The sequence below is a fragment of the Ambystoma mexicanum genome, chromosome 2q (genome assembly GCF_040938575.1).
Source record: "Ambystoma mexicanum isolate Mex_15411 chromosome 2q, UKY_AmexF1_1, whole genome shotgun sequence".
NCBI classification, from domain to species: domain Eukaryota; kingdom Metazoa; phylum Chordata; class Amphibia; order Caudata; family Ambystomatidae; genus Ambystoma; species Ambystoma mexicanum.
Window position 1 is genome coordinate 1,213,214,867 of NC_090924.1, and position 20,439 is coordinate 1,213,235,305.

The window sequence follows — 20,439 nt, forward strand, 5'->3', positions numbered from 1 at the left end:
GGAGATGATTCTCCTCAAGTTTCAGGGAGGCTGCTCCAGAGGGAGGCCCCAGCCGAAGAAAGAGATCACCAACTTGTTGCTTGGAGAAGCGACTGACCCTGAGGGAGTTGGAGGCGGATGAGCGAAGAGCTCGAGAAGGAAGATATTTAGGAAGAAATAGTTGAAGGTATTGAGGCCCCAGGCTGCAGAAGGCCTTGTGGACAATGCAGAGGGTTTTGAACTTAATCCTCGCAGCCACTGGGAGCCAGTGCAGAGATTTCAGTCCTGGAGAGATATGATCCCTGGGATGAGTTGCAGAGGGCGGAAGCAGAGAGATTTAGAAAGAGGCTGTTGCAATAGTCCAGCCTAAAGAGAACCAGAGCCTTGGAGACAGTGAGCTTCTTAGAGACGTCGGAGATGTGAGGAGAGAAGGAGAGTGTGGAGTTGAAGATGACCCCAAGGTTTTTAGCCTCACAGATGGGAGCAGAATGAGAGCCAAGAGGGGCCGGCCAGAGAGTGACCGGAAAGGAGGGAGTGGGTGTGCTGATGAGGAGAATCTCGGTCTTACTGGCATTAAGTCAGCAATCATTGGCGGCACACCACTCCCGGATGGCCGACAGACAGTCAGAGATGCGAGAGGGAGAAGAGGTGGCTGTGCGTAGCCTGAAAATGAGCTGAGTGTCATCCGCATAGCACTGGAAGTTGGGGCAGAGTGCGGCAATGCAGTGGGCAAGAAGTGCCACGTATTGGTTGAAAAGCCAGGGAGAGAAGTTAGACCCTTGGGGAACACCACAGGTAGAGATAGAGATAGAGGAGAGGAAGGACCCGAGTTGAACCTGGGCAGGTCGATCAGAGAGGAAAGAGGTCAGCCACGCCAGGGCCTGAACAGTGATCCCCAGGTTATCACAGAGACGGTTGAGCAGGATGTCATGGTTGACCATGTCAAAGGCAGAAGAGAGATCAAGTAAGATGAGGAACAGGGGGTGTTGGACTCAAGGTTGGAGAGCAGGTCTTCACGGATGTTCAGGAGTGCAGTTTCCGTGCTTCTGGCAGCTCTGAAGCCAGATTGATGATCATGGAGACAGCCAACAGATTCAGTGGAGAGATTGAGCTGGTAGATGGCCAGCTTTTCCAAGAGTTTGCCCAGGAAATGAGTGATGGAGATTGGGCGATAGTTAGCCGGGCAGGACGGGTCGGCAGAGGGTCTATTAAGAAGAGGGTGCACAAGGGAGTGCCTCAGGGAGGAAGGGAAGACTCCAGTGGCAAAGGAATGGCTGAGAAGTCGGCCAGGGCAGGAGCCAGGGCGTCAATGTGGTCCTTGGTGGTTTTGGAGGAACAAGGATGAACCTGTTTAGACGAGACCTTCATAGATCAGACTTGTCTAGAAACCTTGCCTGCGGAGTACAGGGGAAAGCAGAGCAGGAGGGAGGAGAGGTGGCCGAAGAAGGGCCAGAGGAAGAGCAGGGAGTAAAGGTAGGAAGGGGAGAGGAGGAGAGAGAGGACAGGATGTCCTGAGTTTTAAAGATGAAATGAGAAGCCAGTGCCGTGCAGAGGGCCTGGCAAGGGAGAGGACAAGTAGAGACTGCGGCAGGATTGGCCAGTTCCTTGTAGATTTTAAAGAGTTCATCCACGTTGTTAGATGCCGCAGAGACGCAGGCTTGGATGTGACCTCTCTTCTATGGAGGCTTTTGCTGAATGGGCTCACCTCCCTAGCCTCAAAGGTGGTGGGTCCCCCTAGGGAAGAAGGGATGAAGTCTACAGATTTGTCACATACCCCTCCCATTAAGCAGGAAGCACCCCCCCATCAGAGGTAAGAAACGATTGCTAAGGAAGTCCACATTCTCTTGTTCTTTTCCTTTCTGATGTTCCACAAAAAAACAAAAAGGTTGTAGATCCAAAAACCAGCTCATAACTTGGGCATTCTAATCTTTCTTGAGACTCATCCAGACCAGTAGTGAATGGTCAGTTACCAGTCTGAATTTCCTCCCTGTCAGAAAGTAGCAAAGATTGACTACTGCCAACTCGGTGGCTAGGACTTCCAACTCACCAGTGGTATTGGTCTGTTTCCTAGGAAACACCTTTCTGCTGGTAGATAGGAGAGGATATTCTAATCCGTCATGTTCCTTGGAAAGTACTGCCCCAAGCGTACTTTGTAGGGATCTGTTTTGAAGTATAAATTCCCGGTTGAAGTCGGGCATCTTCAACTCAGGCTCCTGACAGAGTACTTGTTTCAGGCCTTCAAGGCTTAGCTTATTTGCCTTTCCCCTGAAGCGTTTTTGTAGCTGACAATTCTTTAACTTATCAGTAAGACTGGCGGCTAGAGTAGAATAGTTGGGGATAAACCGCCCGTAATACCCTGTCAGTCCGAGGAAGGCTCAGAGATCTTGTTTTGTCTTGGGGATCGGTGTTAACTAGACTGCCTTAACCTTCTCAGCTGTGTTGATTATTTGTGTTGTAATTATCTTTTTACTATGTGAAGCCACTTTGAGAGTAACTTTTCCTGTAACAGCGCCCTGATGCCCCTGGGCTTAGGCACTTTATAAATGTAAAAATAAATAAAGCTTGGGGCTGAATTAACCCATTCTTTATGAGGTATCCGAGATACTTCACAGCAGATTCAGCTAGGTGTCACTTATTGGGGTTAGCACGAAGGCCTGCTTGCTGCAAGGCACAAGTAATCTTGTAGCGATGGTGCATATGTTCTGGCCAGGTGTTATAATGTATGACAATTGTACAATGTCAGGTAGGGCCTACCTGGACAACGTATAGTCCAGGTAGGCCCCCTGCGAAATTGGAGTATGGCCTTTTTACTTTATCCATTAATATCGAATGTGGTGGGGGCCCTGTGCAACCCAAAGGGGAGGACTTTAAACTGTAAGAGTCCCTGTGATGTATAAAGAGTGTATTTCTCCCTCTAAGATGGATTCAGAGGAACTTGCCAGTAATTTGCAAGAGGGCCAGGGACTCTCAGAGGGTTCAATTATGTTTGCCTTAAGCATGGCTGAAAGCTCTTCCTCAATGGTCTTTCTCCAGGCTACTGGAATCCTATATGGTATTCGATTTACTGTTTGTCCCAGCAGAGTATGAATAGAGTGGAAACAATTGCATTCCCGACCAGGTTCTTCTTAGAAGACTTCCGAAAACTGTTTCAAAAGATTATGGAGGTCTTCCTGTTGGGAAAGAGGCAGGTTTTTTAATATTAATTGAATTCCATTCCTTTAAGAGATTGCTATGATATATTTGAGTCTTTTGGCATCGGTCTGGCTGAGCAACTACATAGTTTAGGGCTACTTTTTCTAGGATCTTATAAGAGTCTCCTATGGAAAAGGACCGGGCTACAGCCTGTTTATCATGTACAGCTTTTTGGTGTTCTTGTGCCCTGGTTATATGATGTCTCCCAATTTCTTGGACCACAGCCATATGGGTCTTAAGCTTCTGGGCAGTCTGAGAGATGAGTATGGTAGCCTCTTTCCTTTCTTCCCAAGTTTAAGACTTCTCGCTGTTCCCGGCCATATAACGGCTCGAATTGGGAATATCATAAGAATGCCTGGGGTGTTTTCCTAATGGCAAAAAGAGCCGAGGGGATTATTATGTCCCAGTGTTAGGGAGAATTCTCTTATAAGGCTAATTTCCCAAACCTAGTGAGTCCCCCAGCAGCTTTGCTGGATTTTTGGGGTTTGTTTTGTTCTCCTGCTAAGAGTGAGACTCTTTTACTCCCACTCTTAGGCATGATTTGAGGTATGTCTTTGACTTGTTATGTGCTTATGGGCTATGGGGTTTCTTTTTACTCCATAGGGTATCATCTGTTTTTCTGTATGTGTGGTACACAGCACCCTCAGTGCAGTAACACAGGCGCATCACAGTGACCCCCAAACATATACTCCATATCCTGGGACTGACTACTGTCTCCCAGGGCATGTAAAGTCACCATTGTCTTTACTAGTCCAAAATTGTGAACAGAACCAGTACAAACCATCATATTGTGGAAGTACTGGTAAGGGGTAATTCGATTACCCCAGGGTCTGTTTTCGAGGGGGCACTGTCCCGTCCCCCCTTGTCAAGTTTCTGGCTGGTGGCAGTGATTACCACGCAAAATATTCCACCGGAATATTCTCTATGGGATTTTCTCATTGATTTTAAACGCACCACTTTTTTGTGCAATGTTAAAGATACCACCAGTTTATTTATTTAATATTAAATCACCGGTTGGGTCTTTTTGCCAGAACTCGATTCTAAAATGGTGTTCGTGTCCATCTCTGTAACTCTGACCAAGGTCGAGCCCTTTGTTCCACTTTTTGACGGGCTTCCCCACAGAAGCCCTCCAAATGGTGCCACTCTGTCTGGGTTCCACAGGAAGGGTGGATGGGGGAATTGGCACCCTGGACTGCGTTGCCTTAGCAATCCAAGTCGCACTCTACTCTGATTGGCCCAGTGGTGAGCCACCTGGCTCACCACTTAGCATGTGTGATTGACAGCTAGGCTGATGAATGGGGGTTTTTCTGCATAAAAGCAGGGCCTTTGGGACTGGAACTTCAGAAGTCGCCACAGGACCTAAGAATCCGAAGAGCGAAGAAGCTGAGCCATCTGCAACGACGACACCACCGGTGAAGCCCTGCTGCAACTACCTCACCACTTTCCCGACGACAAGAGAAGATCTTCTGCTGGACGAATCTTCTTCCTCTGAGCTGGTGGGACCAACCAGTTCGCCCTTTTCGCCTTCCAAAGACGTCTCTTGGCCGAACCACCTGTGCCAAGCACCCCGGCAGCCAGATAGCCAAGCTCACCACTTTTGACTGCGAATAAAAGGACTGCACCTTTTAATCAGGAACCCTGCGGCTGGTTTCATCCCTGTGCAGTGCAACGACTCCCCGTTCCCTCCTCGACGAGATCTTCTCTTCCCCTTGTCGGAACCATGAACTTCAACCACTGCCAGGAACAACTGCCCCCGCTGGAGCTTCCTTTCTCTTTAAGGTACTGTGTCCTGCCTGGCCTCCCTTTCTACAGATTGCTAAAGGTGACCCTTAAATCCTTGGCTTCTAAACTGGGTTGGCTCCAGGCCTTCTAACTATATCTTCTGAATCACCCCAACCTCTTTTGAACACGCTGCAAAGACTTTTAGTGGACTTTAAACACTGTGATCCTGGGCACATTTCGCTTTGCTCCATTTAAAGTGGGCCTGGCCTATGAACTTTGGCTCTACAATATAACATGCCTTTCTCCCCCTGCTCTGAACTCTTAAAAGTGTTGGGAACTGTTTTATTTTTATGCTCTGCCTTTTTCTCTCCCTTTAACTACATCATCAGAGTGCCATCTTGGTTAAGCGCTCACATCTGTTCTAACAAATAGTGTTTTAACCCTGACTTGTCTGATAACTATTAAGGGAGGTGTGTATACTTTACCTGACTGTGTTTTAGCTTGCTTTTGATTGAGAGTGCTAGTATATGCCATAAAGTGTGTTTTAAATAAATAATTATATACTTTTTATACAAAGCTCTGGTCAGTGTTTGTTTGCTGTACTGTGTTTTGGCCCTATTGTGTATACCCTACATACTGCCCTACTCTTCTTGAGAAGTCTGACTGCTCAGCCACAGCTACCAGGTAAATCTTGGAGGTGCAGACTGCTACCAGTTGGGTTTACTGCTTACTCCTGTAGTCTTAATCTTTTTGCAGTGTTCCCCAAGGGAACTGCACAGGATTCTGCCTAACACCCAGTTACGAGCTTCACTTTCTACTAACTAATGGAGGATACTTTTGAGAGTCTGATTAAATCGCACCACAAATGCATCGGTCTGAGTTTCAAGGTTCATAAGGTTTTAATGTGTAGGATCTTCTTTACCTCCTGTATGATTTTGGAAATAAAGGTGGTGTCTTGACCCATAATGATCTCTTTAGGTAACCCTACCCCGGAAAGAAAGGGAAATATGTGTTTCAGAATTTTTTGACTGGTGTTATTCCTTAGTGGAAACGATTCGGAGTACCCTGTAGCTTAGTCAACTATTACTAGTATACATTTATACTCCAGCTTAGATGTCTCTAGTAGTCCCACAATGTCCATAGCCATGCACAGAGTGGAATCTCAATAATAGGTAGGAGTTATAATGGATCGCGGGATACTGGAGTAGTTTGGTTTTGGCAATGCTTGTTGATGTCTTGTTCAACTATTGCCTTCCTCACTCTGGCAATAATGGTTATAGTCTTTCTGTGATGATGTTCTCTTGTTATTTAGCCAATGTGATTTACATGCTTGTTGATGTATTGCCCTCTCTTTACTTTGGCAATACTTGTTATAGCCAACTTGGTTCAGTATTGCCCCCCTCTTTGTCTTGTTAACACTATAGGCTTTGATGGTAATGATTATGACCTTTCTTTATAAAATGTGTATGATGCCAATGGGACTTTCTGTTATTTCTGTATTCAAAATTATGATTAGTGGCCAGCGGTTGATTACGGAACGTACTGGAATTTCCTTACAATGGTTAACTCACCAATGTCTGCTAATGTGTCCACTCAATCCGCTGCACATCTTTGTTCTGCCTCTTCTGCTGCCTCTTGCATGGCAGACTGCTTTGTTTTTCCCAGGGCCCGCACCGATTGGGAAAGAGCTTTTCTCGCTCCCAGTGCACTCCTGTGCTTGCCAGCCAGTGCAACACAGCACACAATAAAGAGAGCCTTTCTTTCTCCAAGGGGAAAGCTTGCTGCGACAACGCTTCCCACTGCTCAATCTCTGAATTTAACAGCATCAATCAAGGAGACCCTCTCAGTACCCACATCTGCATTAAAGAGAGCGGCGGCTTTGGCATCTCAGTTTCCTTTCTTCTTCCACTGCAACTGGCAACCTCTGCAACTACTCCACATCCTTGTTCTAATGGCCTGCACCTGAGGAGGCTTTATATATTCAAATGTCCTGCTCAAGTGTGGGTCATTAGAACCACTAGACTGCATAATGCAGTTTAGTGCCTCTGAAACCCTCTTCCTCGTCCCAGTACTCAGGGCACTATGGGACTTGGAAGTCCCCAATTTTCGGATTACCTTTTCCTTCATGAATACAAACTTTAACTTTATTGGATTTACTCTATATATTGGAACGATCTCCAAAGAAGTGTTTTAGATGTGTCAATGTTTGTTCCAGATTTAAGGGTAAATTATATTCATCAGAAGTCAGGATATTACGGTTCGGGCTTCCAACCATATTTTTCCCCTTTTGATAGTTTTCACTGCCATCAATGTGGGTAGCTTTGTGAAGGGAATTCTTACTCTGACAACAAGCCATTAAATATTCTGGTCCCATTGAAAGCTCTCTCTCTGAGAATGATTAATACTGCTTCTATCCTAGAGGAGCCCTCCTATTCCTTTGGTGCCCTTCTACTCCCAGGTGATCCTCCCGGCTGGTACCACCGCCAGGGTTAGGATCAGGTAGCGGCTGCCTTCCCGTGGCCACCTGGAAGTAGACTTTAGGCAGGGATTCTGTGAAGACTCTGCAGGATTCATCAAACTCCTTTGGGTCCCTCTGTCCTAGTGTCTGTTTTAACTCTCCCCTAGCTCTCATGGGTTTCTGTGACCCTTCTGAAGGATTGTACACCTCTGGATTTCCCTGGCTCCTGCAACCCGTCTTCTCTTCTGGTAGTCCTTTCCTCTAGGGTCCCTGTGATACTTGCATGGGGTTAGGGTAGTACTTCCTACTCCCCCACTCATTTTTTCCTCTCCTCTCCCTCTGACCTGGGCAACACGCGTATCTGCTGGGTTGTAGTGATCGCTCCAGTGAGGGTGCATTTCCCCAGCGGCGGTAGTGTTCTCTGCGGCTTCCCGCCCTTCAGTAGTGGAGACTAGAGGTTTTTGTGTCCCGCTCGTCTCGGCGTTGTCTCCCTGGTTGACTCTCTGGTTGCCCTCCCTTCTTTCCTAGAATCGGCAGCTGTTTGCAGGCTCTGGGCCCACCACGTCCTGTATGTGGTTGTGCCTCTTTGCGAGGCGATTGCCACTAAGGTCCAGTGCGTTTTGCTCTGTTGGGCGCCGTCTCCCTCGGGCGCCTGCTTTCTCCCACGCTACAACTGGCTCTGCTGTTCTGCGTAGCTGCAGCTCTCGCCGATGTTGTCACGCCAGAGGCTTGCTTCAGCGAAGGGTTTCTACTCCTCCATTCAAGTGTTAGCCCTTTTATCCTCACTCCGAGATGGAAAAAGGGCAACTGCTCACCGCCGGCTGTCAAGTCTGTAGGAAGTTCTGCACTACCTTTAACTAAACACATAGAGGTAAGGTCACTGTTACCTCGAGTCCAACACATAGATGTGATGTCAGTATTTCTTACTCCCATGTAGGCAGAAAATACATAAGGAGTTCCTTATGGGAGCCTTGTCTCCTGAAGAGTAGTCGTTCCCAGTGATGTCCTATTTTCCCAAACCCCTAGGGAGCGTTTTGCTGAGCTGGCTCCCCTCCCTAGCCTCAAAGAGGGTGCCTCCTGCTTGGAAAGAAGATAGAAAGTCTCCAGATTCGTCACAGACCCCATACATACACTTACCATGTCTTCAACTTCTACATTTCTAATGGTTAGCAGCCTTCCCCATTTCTTTAGAATTGTATTATATTTCGTCCGTCCACAGGAACATTAAGGGGACATTAGGGGTAATCTGGCTGCAGTGATATAAGACATTCAGCCCATATATCACCCATTGGGCCCTCCCCCTTCGCAACGTTTTGCTCCATCAATAATGCCTTCTCTATTTTAACCCATTTGATCATATCCATATACTATTTTTCTAATTGTGTATGGGAAGTCCCAATCAAAGGTTTTGCGATTAAACTTTATACAACAGGATCCGAAGACCAATTCATTTTCCCTTCAACATTATTTTTGTTTTGTTTTGGAAAATGCCCAGTATTTGAGCACATGTAATTCATCACACCCAGTGCTCATACATAATTTGTGGTTCGACTCCATTTCCTGTGAAAAGGCACACATGTCCATATCATGTGTATGAAATCCACTATGCCCTGCCTGCACTTGTTACATTTGGGGGAATCGTTCATTTATTTATCCTCCTCTGGGTCAGGTAGACCCTCTGCCATATCTTAAATTGCGTCAGTTTAAAGCTGGCCTTCAGGGAAACCCACTTGAGGTGAACACAGATAATTACCCATTCCAGCTGAGAAAAGTCAGAACCTATGTCCTGCTCCCAGTTTGTCCTGATGTTGATATAGTCCTGTAACAACGGAGAAAGTAATGCTTGGTGTACCACTGCCATTTTCTTCCGCCCTTCTACCAATATCACCATAGCATGTGTCAATGTAGATGCCGCTGGTTCTGCTGCAAGTTCTGGTGTCATGTCTCCCAGCGTTCGGCAGCATCACCCACCAGTCATTCACCACCATCGGAGCTCACGTGACTTTCGTGTCCCTGCACACGAACGGCAGAGATATCCCGCCAAACAAAGGAGACCCGTTCATTACGGCCCGAGGGCTCTTCGCCCCTTTCTTCACTGGCACCTCCCATGGAGGTTCTCGCACGACTGGCGCTACCGCTTGGGCACACACAGGACCGTGCGTCATGTGACGAGGCATCCACAACGGCCTTCGTCATCATTACGGGTCATGTGACCCGGACCCTCACGTCCCCTACGTGATGTGGATCAGGTGACCCTCCACACAGTTAAAAGAAGCAGGGAAACACGGAAGCACCGCTTCACAGCTGCTTCTTTCACGGACTGCTTTGGCGTTTTGGATACTCTTGACTACTACGATTGCTCGACCACGGAACGTTACACGGATTGCCTCATCTCTGCCCCGGATATCACGTTGCTTTGTCTGCCTTGTTGGAAATCATCCCAGGATTGTTAACCCGTTGGTTTCCATTGCCTCTTACTGGTTTTTTGACTCGGATATGTTCACTGGACTGCCCACGGATCTCCTCTAGCTGAACTTAATGGTTAACCTTTGGCCCTCGACCTCGGAACTGTTTTTTCTGGACTGCTCACGGATTGCCCTACGTATTTGTCTCAGGTGTTTCCATCTTCCTGAATACTATCAGAGAAACAACCGACCAGTGTATGCTGTACCCCCACTACTCCTCCATATCTCACAGGCCGCCATCTCCCTCACTTTTGGGTAAGCCCCTTTCTGAGCTTCTATCACATGGTATTGTTATTCATTCCCTGTTTTGATTAACTCTCCATTGCCTTACAGTGGTCGGGGGATCCTTTGGCGTTTCTGGTTCCTGATCAACGGCATTTCTTCACCTGTGACCTCAAGTGCCGCACGGGTAGTGTTTTTTTTCTTCTGGCCGTGTGGTGCTTGGGGACGGAGGTAGTACTAATCTGCACGACCACCAAGAGTTGAACATCTGGCCACAACTTCCTTTGCTCCATTTGGACTTTTATTCACGTACAAATGGCTGCAGTATACCTGCTCCACTTACTACTACCTTCTGTCCTCTCCTATATGGAGCTCTCTTACTGCTATGCTTCTGTGAATTTCCAGTTTACTACTCAGTCTCTTCGTGGTCACAGGGATTCCCCAGCTGCTGTTTGATGAGTCTCAGAGCTTAAATCATAGGGGATGAACACCCTGACCGCTGGGTGCTTGAGAACAATGCAGGGAAGGTTTGATAATTCACACATTTCAGTGAAAACAGTTTGTGATTCCAAAATATCTGGACATACACTACCACAAGAGGATGGACAATGTTTGTTTTGTATGTATTTGTTTGGAGATACAGAGCTCACATAATAATTTCTGGGTAACAGCAAAGACGGAGACAGTTTTATTTTCTTGCCAAACAATCAACAGAGCCTCGTGTTCACGCTATCAGAACTATCCGCAACAGCCTGACCCACCCACCAAGCCTCGCCACTATGTCACCGACACCGAAACGTAAAGAAGAACCTCAAGTACAATAGGCCACTATCCAGTGTCTGGGAGGAGAATGTCCTCCTCTGTCCAGTTCTTTCTAGAAGATTGGAAAAGTCAGCCATATTTTCTGTCTGCTGATCACCGGACCTGTATCCTTCTGAAAGGCTCCAGACCAAATGATGATTTGGATGACCATTTTACACCTCATTCCTGTCTGTAAATGTCCATTGCTGATTGTCTGTAAAACATGGTACCCCTGGTTTCTTCAACAGAACTGCTGACTTGGCAGCTTCCTTGTTGGCAAACAAAAGATGCATTTGGTCGCGAAAGTGAATTTAATAGCGGGAAATGACGCATTAATAATACATCGATCATTATATTGAAGTCTAACCAATGGCACAGTGAGCTCACGTGATTGGTAAAGAAGAAAACATAACAAATAATACATCTCCATCTCATTAAAATTGGATGCACTCCTAAAAGTGTATGTACCTGTACACAGTACGCTTGGGTATGCTAATCACCCGACAATTAAAGCAGCCTCATTTCATTCTGAGGATATTTGTAAATATGTACTTGGACATGGAATCCTTTATTAACACATTGATGAATTCACACTTTCTAATTTAGAAAATTCACCTTTTTAAAATATTTTGTATTAAACATAAGTGAATAAAGAAGCAAAATCTTCCTGAACAAGATATATTTTTTATCAAGCATTGAAGCGCTTTGAAACACATTGTGTATAGGCGCTATATAAATAAATGATCATATTATATAATTAACTACTAAAACAGGTTGCTTCATAAAAACCATAACGGAAACGAATAGCTATATAAAAACAAAAATAGGTAGATATGACACAAGAAGTTATTTTATACAGGTCACACACAACAGCACAACACAGTGTTCATTCGTAAAATGATGACAAGATTGCACCATATTTGTTGCAGCAATGTCTTAAAGTATTAAACCTTTCCCCTGCTGATAGCACTGTTAAGTTCTAGATCTATTCCTTATGATGTCCAATATTTCAAAAAGGTCTTTTTGCCATGATCAGGGATCAATAGTACTAACAATCTGATATTTTGCATGGCTTGAAATGAAGATTTGACGAGCGGGAGCAAAATGTAGCTCCTGTTATCATGCATGCTGGCATACTACTTTGAGGCAAGGAGGACTCTAGATCATAGTGTTCTCCAAATATAACTTCCAACTGAGGTACATTTTTGTCCATAGTCTGGGACCCGGTATGCTTGTAGTTTCTTCTCCATGTCTTCTACTGCTCCTTTATACCCATTGTTAAAAATATCAGGTTAAAGCCTCATGTTTCAATGGCACCCGTTGAACTGTGGAGTCAGCAGTGATTGCCCCTGTTGGTGTTCAGCAAACCAGACTCTTTCTTAGTACAAGCAGGAGCTAAATAGTTCCCATCACTTTCACTCCCTCTCTTGGTTAGTTCTAATGAGAGGGCTAAGTAACCACAAATGTGTAGAAGAGGATTATTATGCTTCTTTAATGAGAAGTCAAGTTAAATGGGGAGAAAGACTTCTGTCCAATGTCCCTTGGCCCGTCACTCCACCAAAACCTTTGCAGATATGCTCCTTTCTTTGATCGGCACTGCCAGCAGCAGTCCGAATCAAGTAATTTGCTGCCAAGTATCCATTTGAAGACCAATACAGGCGGTAACGCTTTTTTGTGCAAAGTATAGATAAAGGTGTATTGGTTACCTTTCCCTTAAGTGCTAGGCTATTATGCAAGTCTATGCAAAAAGGACGAGCATACTCGTTCTTGGCAGTTAAGGGTTAATATTAACATGGCGGATTTAAGAAGTTGCGCATACCTTTCATACAATTGCCTGCAAGGTTACACCAATATTTATTTTCTTGTATAGATTTTAAACTTTTCCAGTCATCTTTATAAAACAGAGGGCCTACGTCTCACAAAATTGAGCTGCTGCAAATAGTACAGTGGATGTAAAGCCAGAGATCACCTTCCTCATAAATGATATGTGCATTTCCGGGTACAGTGGGCTGTGCACCAGCGAAAATGGTGGGTTGGCCAGCCACTTGCACACACTGGGGTCCGAATTGCACTCTCAATCTTTTTAGAGTGATGGGTCTATTATTCTAAAATTTCAAGAAAATATAATTTCTGTCCCTGTTTGATATATATACGCAGAACTCAGCAGTTCATAACACTGCTATAGCACTTAAAATCCCCCTCTCATGCATTGTACACCCCTTTGTGCTGGTCTTCTCGTGCATTGTACACCCGCTGTGCCTGTTCCAAACAGGCTCAAGGATATGTTTTAGTTTGTTTTCTGTGCGGATCAGATCGCATCCCGTTTGTGATTTCAAGATGCACTTTGAAACCGCAATGCCGAGTGCTTTGCACAAATGAGTATAGGAGGGAAAAAGCCCTTCACACCCTACGTGGCAGCTTGATTTGAGAGGATAGGTGGTCAAATGTTGAAAGAGCAGACTTGCCTCAAATCTCTACTTCACCTCATAACTGAAGTGTAGGATACTGGGTAAATAATTGTATCTCACTGTGAAGTGTCCACAAGCATGCCGGGTATGTTTTTTTTCTTTTCAGTGTTGGGAGTCACGGCACCCTGTATGTGTTTTGTGTCTAGTGGTTATTTGTGGTGTGTGAAGGGTTCGGGTAGAGGGGCTAAGGTATGGGTCTTTTGCCGGCTCAGCTCATGTTTTCCTCCCGGGCTCGGTTCTACCCATACATTCCTCCTCTTCAGACAATTCTACTGTTCCTCCCTTCTCTTCGGACTCCCCTCCTCTCCTCTCTCCCCTCTCGAATCCATCTACCACTCTGCCATCCGTTCTCTATGTCTTCTCTCCCCTCTTGATTCCATCTCATCCTCACTCACCTCTCTAGGTTGGCTCTCTTTCCACTCCCAACTCAAGTTCAAGTTCCTCTGTCTTGTCTTCAAATCCCTGTATGATCTTGCTCCCCCTTACCTCTCCTCCCTTCTTTCCTTCTACACCCCTTCCCGTCCTCTCCGCTCTGCTAATCTTTTCCTACTCTCTCCTCCTTCCCCACCCTGTACCCCCTCCAGCTTCCGCTCCTTCCAACTCTTTGCTCCTTTCCACTGGAACCGCCTCCCCCCTTCACATTTTGCTCTTCTCTAAAATCTTACCTCTTCCACTCACCTCCCTAACACCCCACCTTCCCTACCTCCTCCCTTCTCCTTTACCCTTACATCTTACTCCTCCTTTTCCTTACCCTCTCCTTCCCTCTGATCCCCTCTCTCCCTTCCCCCCCTTGACTCTTGTCTCGCCTTCTCCGCTCTTCCTCTCTCTCATTCTTGCTCGTTCCCCCATACTTACCTCCCCTTACACCTACCACTCCCTTGCTCACCTCCCCCCTCCCACACCCTCCTCACCGCTACAATACTGTAAGTTGCTCTTTATGCTGTTATCTGGTTGTGGTTCATTGTCATCTAATGCTGGCTGTATATTACTTGTTCTTATGTAAAGCACTTTGGAGTAAAGAGCTATATAAATTCAATAAAATACAAATACAAATACATTCTCAGGCTCCCTCACCTGTAATTCTATTGCATTTTCATCTGATTATCAATAATACAATTATTTAGGAATAAAATCTGTGTTTATTCCACCTGCACAAACGTTTATCTTTCTATAACTGCAGACCAATTATCAGAATTGTAAACATTTCTTTTTTTGTGGCAGGTTCGCTGAAACACTTAACATCACTGCAGATTCTGATGCTGCACAGCAACCACCTGACAAACCTGGAGGCCACAGTCAACGAACTGAAGAAAATGATTGGTCTACATACGCTAAGTAATTGTTATTGTTGTTGCGGGACTGCAAAGATTTAACCATAATTCCCTCACAATAGCGAACAGTCTCTTCGTACCTAAAGAATGTGTTATTTCCTATGCCAAGTACATTAGAAGTTGGGACCAAATGTAAGTGCTTCAAAGTGCATGATATAGATCATTGAGAAAAATGAGTGCTTAAACATATATATAGCATGATCGGAACCAGGTATATTATAAAAAAAGCAAAAGGTAGAAAAAATGGTTGGCTGAATTCAATAGGCATAAAAATGAAAGGTATACAAAAAAGCTGAAAAACATAACTAAACACGATAAAGCTGCCACAGTCCCCTGTATCCGCTGTGATGAAGTCTGCCCATTTCCTTCAAAGGAGAGTCAGAGGATTTACCAACCAACAAGGAAGAAGGTCTTTTTTCAATACTAACCATTAAGCAAGGATAGCTACATGTCACAGAAATTGAAGGTGACCTAGAAGATTTACATTGTGGAAAGATGTCAGACCTGTCCGATTCTTAAACGTTCTTTGCATGGAATCCACCCAAGCGAGAGTGCTACGTGAGACACCCCCTAATCTCTGAAGTCCAGACAGGAGCTGCAATGATGATTGAAAAGACAATCATAATTAGGAAAAACAATACTCATAAAAGAAGGTCATTCCTTTTTAGACAGGCCTGGGAAAGAGCTGCTGTCCTCAGTAAACCTAATAATCCAAATAGAGAAGACAGTCAAGGTAAAGTAACTAAGCCTAATCGCCTAGTTCCCTAACATTGACCTGCTTCCAGAGTCCAGGATCGATACCAAGAACACTGCTTACTTCACTGGTGCTGCTATTTAACAGTGATTTCCTGCTCACTTGACGGGATCCTAAATCGTGACCACGCGGCTAGAGAAAGCACCCAACTGCGTGACTACGCTCCACGCACAGCCACCTCATTGGGCATTGTGGATGACATGTCCCAACATCATTTTCGTCATGTGTTACCATGGTGCTATTGGGACACTCCTAATCCCCAGGGCTCACAGAACTCTCATAAGAAGGGGTTTGCCTTTGGCGCTGTCTGCATTCCCAGTCACATTGGCAACCTAATCCTAACAAGATAGAACGTGCAGCAAAGTTTACTTCCATAGCCTGTCTGATTCCTGCTCCAGAGGCAGAAGCTACATGAAAATACCAATTTTCATTGTGCTCGGATGTCAAGTCCGATTAGGTGTAAGAGATGTCGATGTGAGTTGCTCTAACAGAAATCCTCAATATACAAAGCATTGTTGGTATCAGGAGATGCAGACAGTAGCGCACAAACTCAAGAGTAAGTTCACAAGAAAGATCTCTAGTCAAAGCCGAGCACCAGGGAGAGGAACACCTCACCATACTCCCCAGTAATTGATGTGGTGACTAAGAAGGGCAATCCTGAAAAGACAGCCAGGGAGCACTCACGCAAACGGGTATAAGAGGCTGGCAGAAGCTGAAGACGAGGATGGTCTCTAGGGCAGAACCATTAAAGCACCCTGAAATTTACACAGGGGGAGCCAAAGACGGACACCCCTGAAAGAGAGAATTTGCCATCAGTTCCAGCACTCCAAAGAAACATAACACAGTGGTGCTGACCTAGTCAAGGGAACATGAATATAATTACATGTTTGGAGTTGTGATTCCAACGCTCCAGAGACAGAGCACAGAGGTGATAACAGACTTAGGGGAACATTGCCTATTGTAAGTAGTGGTTAAACCACTCCAAAGACATAGCATGGAGGCGCTGACCAAACTGTGTGAACCGATGAACATTGTCTATTGTCAATTGTGGTTCACCCACACCATCGACATTGCATGGTAACACTGACAAAGACAGGTGAACCAGAGGAACCTTACGTATTTGAAATTGTCTCGTTCATTCCAAGGAAGTAGCATAGAGGTGCTGACAAAGTGGCTTGAGCCAGAGTCATGTGAACGACATGAGTATTGCATAGTGGTTTTAAAAACAACTGTGACCAATATATGTCTCTCGGTATAGACACGTTGACCTAATGTTAAAGTATAACACCCAAACTAGAGCAAGAGAAAGCCCACATTAAAAGAAGACTATGCATCAGAGCAGAAGAGACTAAACCCAAGAGACATAATTCCCATCCTCTTTCCATGTGGTGGAAATATGAAAAAGACTGACCCTGACGAGGGGACAGAAGAAAAGTCACATGCCACAGGTGCAATTCTAGAATTCTGACTTCATCCCTTTTGAAAATGGGTAGTTGGCATAAAAGAGAGCTACAGAGGGTGGAAAAAAGAGACATTGATAAGCCTGGGAAGACCACAGAAGAAGGAAATGGTGATGACACATCTGGGAATGTTACCTGACATCATGGCACAGGCAAGGACAGGGGAGCGTAGTGAGTAGAGCAATATAGATGATTAGGCACGAACAGGGCATACAGTAAAGCAACAGAAAAATTCAGGATGGGCATAGAGATACCAGTGGGTTTTGGAGAGTGCTCTGGGCGGGTGAATGATAAAGTGGTATAGGCAGGGAAAGGGGAGGTGCACAGTCGTGGTGAAATGATTCACTGCGTCTCAGCAGCACAGCCGTGCTCTAGAACCTTAATGTGCTTCTATTATTTTTAAATTGGTTCTACATGGTTCAATCAAGAGGAGTATTTACGCAAATATAAACTTTATGCAAATGATCAGAACATTTGGTGATGGGGTTGAGGGTAGGAAGATGTATGAGGGTGGGTGTGAGTCTTTCTGCTTTCCTTTACCAAGTGGTAGCAGTGGTCAAGCAGTCAACGTCATCTATCAAGAAAGGAGCAGGGTAGACAAGAATATATGGTAAAAGGTTCTTATTTTGAATAATGGAATGTCCACCCAGAGGTATTCAGAAAATATTCTTCATATTTCCTGATAATATTCTATAGATTACTCGCTAACCAGGAGGTAAGTGTTCACAATGGGGTGTTTGTGGCACACTTGATGTCAACCCAAAGTTGTTCCCACAGGTGCTTGGCTGGTGGCGCACAGTACTCTTTATATCCTCACTGGACATACCTTGAATTGAACATTTGGAACAATAGACCTCCGAAGCTGTTAGTTACCAGCTGTGTGAGTGCATGTGCTCTTGCCTCTTAATTATCGGGGCCAGTAAACTGACCCAAGCAAGCAATGCTTCTGGAACACACATGTTTTGAGGCATGCAGCTCAAACATAGCGTAGTTCTGTTTTAGGTAGCAACCACAGGCCTTGTGCTCTGTTGGTTTCCAATGGTTTTAACAATTGGTATTGGGCCAGCACTGAAAAGGCTTTCCTTTTAGAGCTTGCAACATATCTGGTACTACTGGGTCAAGAGAATAGAGCATCATGAACTCTCTCTGGTCCATAGAAATGTGGTGTCTGCAGATTTCTGACCGAGCTTCGCCATCAGACAAGTTTTTGAAAGAGTGCAGAGGCTATCAATGCCTTTCAACTAGCCATCTTCTTTTATGCTTCAGGGCTTGTCCCCAGGTTCCACAACATTAGGATCCCTGAGTAAAATGAGAATGAGAACTGAGTGGGAAGCAAAGCTCCCAAACACAAGATTGCTTTAATTAAAACATTTCTCTGCCAATCAATCACTCTGAGGCTGCCACGTTCAATATTTGCAGGCTTCTTCCAAGACTTTATCTCAGATTTGGATTTAGAACTTAAATCCTATATGCCGTTCACAAACTGCTTATAGCTGGTCCTGGCAATTGTAGCTGTCCCTTTTTAAGACAGATAGTAGCCAGGCCTGTATACAACAACATTTGTATCCCGCTCACTCTCTCTTCTGGACATGATACAGGATTTATAGCCAAAGGCACATGCAAGCTGTACTGATCTATTCACCAGCCAGTGGATCCCACACCACCAGCAATGAACGGTGACTCACACAGGAAGATTGGTACCTTGAGACATCCTAACCCTGAGAAACGTAGTCTCTCATGAGATCCAAAGAGTATTTTCATCCCAGATAAGGGTTCGTGAGTAAAAGGTCGGGTAAAACGGGTCCGGGAAAATCGAGAATCCTCAGGCCTTTAAATAGAAGTGGAGGTTGGTTCCATCTGAAAAAGTGTATGTGTGTGTGTGTAACTTTGTTAAAGGGACGTTATGGTTACAAGTAAAACCGAAAACCCCATGAAATTTGCCATTTATGGGAAGCTAAGCAACCATGACTCGCGCCACCACCATGCACCCTTAATCTGCTACAAGTTCCTTATATTGTATTCACCTCCAATGTAGCATCTGTCCTATACAAATGTCCGCGGACAGAAGGCAGTATTCAAAAAGCGCAGTAGCACAGAAAATGTTCTTCATATCAACCAACAAACACATGTACATAAAGCAACATTACTTCTATTTACTACACCCAAATATACCTTTTTGTAGAAATGATTATTTGAAAATGTATCTTTTTTTTATTTTTAACACACAATATAGTGGAATGCACCAAGCATAAACCATAAGTGTGCACCTCATATTATCGCTTCAATACAACTACTCATAGAGACAGACATACACCAAGCGCTTATTCTAAAACAATCTCTCACCAAAAAGTAAGTACACTGTATTTATTTCATTATTATTAGCATTCATTATGTAAACATGTATTATAAACAAAAAGCAATATTTTTTTGTTTTGACAGAAATGGCAAACACACTTGAATGGTAAGAGGAGAACTTCCCAAAAGAAGAAATGAGTGACGATAACATCTCTAACGGTATCCAATACATGTTCTAGTGTACAAAAATAATTTGTATAGACCTCACTAAAATAATAATTTCTTTTTTTCATGAAGAAAGCATGCCCCAATTTAATTAGACCTAATCCCAAGAATCACAAAGAAGCCCTAGCCCCAACTGTACATAATCAAATCATGAACATGTCTACAAAATTGGATGAACCAAGTAATGATTTTAAAGAACTTTTGCAATATGTGTTAAATCACGTCATTAAAAATGTTCCCTATCACTGTCCTTCTTGCACCTGTCCTCCTTGTCCCCAGCAATCATCCCCATCAAAGACGCTTTCAGGAAACCTCACGTCCTTCCTCCCCTGGTCATTATTGTACAGAAATTCCTAGTTCTCCTATTTATGTTTCCCATTCCGAGACCCCATCCTGTTCATGAATAAATGTATTTTGTTTATGTTATAAATATGTTGTATACCATTGTGTGATATTATTATTTTTTTTAAACCCCAGTTATGAGTCCACGGAGACTACCACTGTCCGGGGTGTCCGCACTCAAAATGGAGGTGGCCTAGGACAGCCGCGGTGTCCGGACATGTCCGGTATCGCATGATGCTCTTTTAATTAGTCCACCAACACTGCGCCTGTTCTTCGGACACCCACGCACATGCGCCCTGTGGTTCCCGTCCAATAGGAGTCAGCGGACGATCCCGGACGTCATCATGTGACCGCACCCATGCAGCCTTACGGCCTGTTCCCGACTAGTGACCGCGCTCTGCGGACAGTTTAAAACTGAATTTACAGTCAATCTAGGGTGTTTCAAGCAGAAATGTTATCCTTCCACAGCTCACAGACCCATTCTTGGTTGATCTGGCAACTTTTACCCACTTTTCAAGGCCTATTTGCGACTCGGGAGTCCGCAGACATTACGACTGTCCGCGGACGGTTCCTCTAAAGGGACACACCCATTACTTTTCCTCATTCTCAATCTGGCTATCCAGAAGATAGCAGCTCCGAGCACCTGCTTTGCAGATCAGCTACTCATCCTACAATGGCATCTCTCATGGCCGTTAATCTTCCCCAACCACCACCACCTGAACAAC

The 20,439-nt window shown here is 44.9% G+C and overlaps 1 protein-coding gene across 3 annotated transcripts in view; it reads left to right on the forward strand.

Annotated features, from left to right (window-relative positions):
• LRRC72 (leucine rich repeat containing 72) overlaps positions 1 to 20,439 on the forward strand; it is a 486,094-nt gene that overhangs the window by 243,432 nt on the left and 222,223 nt on the right. For all 3 annotated transcript variants that reach the window (XM_069648606.1, XM_069648607.1, XM_069648605.1), the window contains one exon: positions 14,529 to 14,642. In XM_069648606.1, coding sequence (XP_069504707.1) covers positions 14,529 to 14,642 — 114 coding nt within the window. The remainder of the gene's footprint in view (positions 1 to 14,528; positions 14,643 to 20,439) is intronic.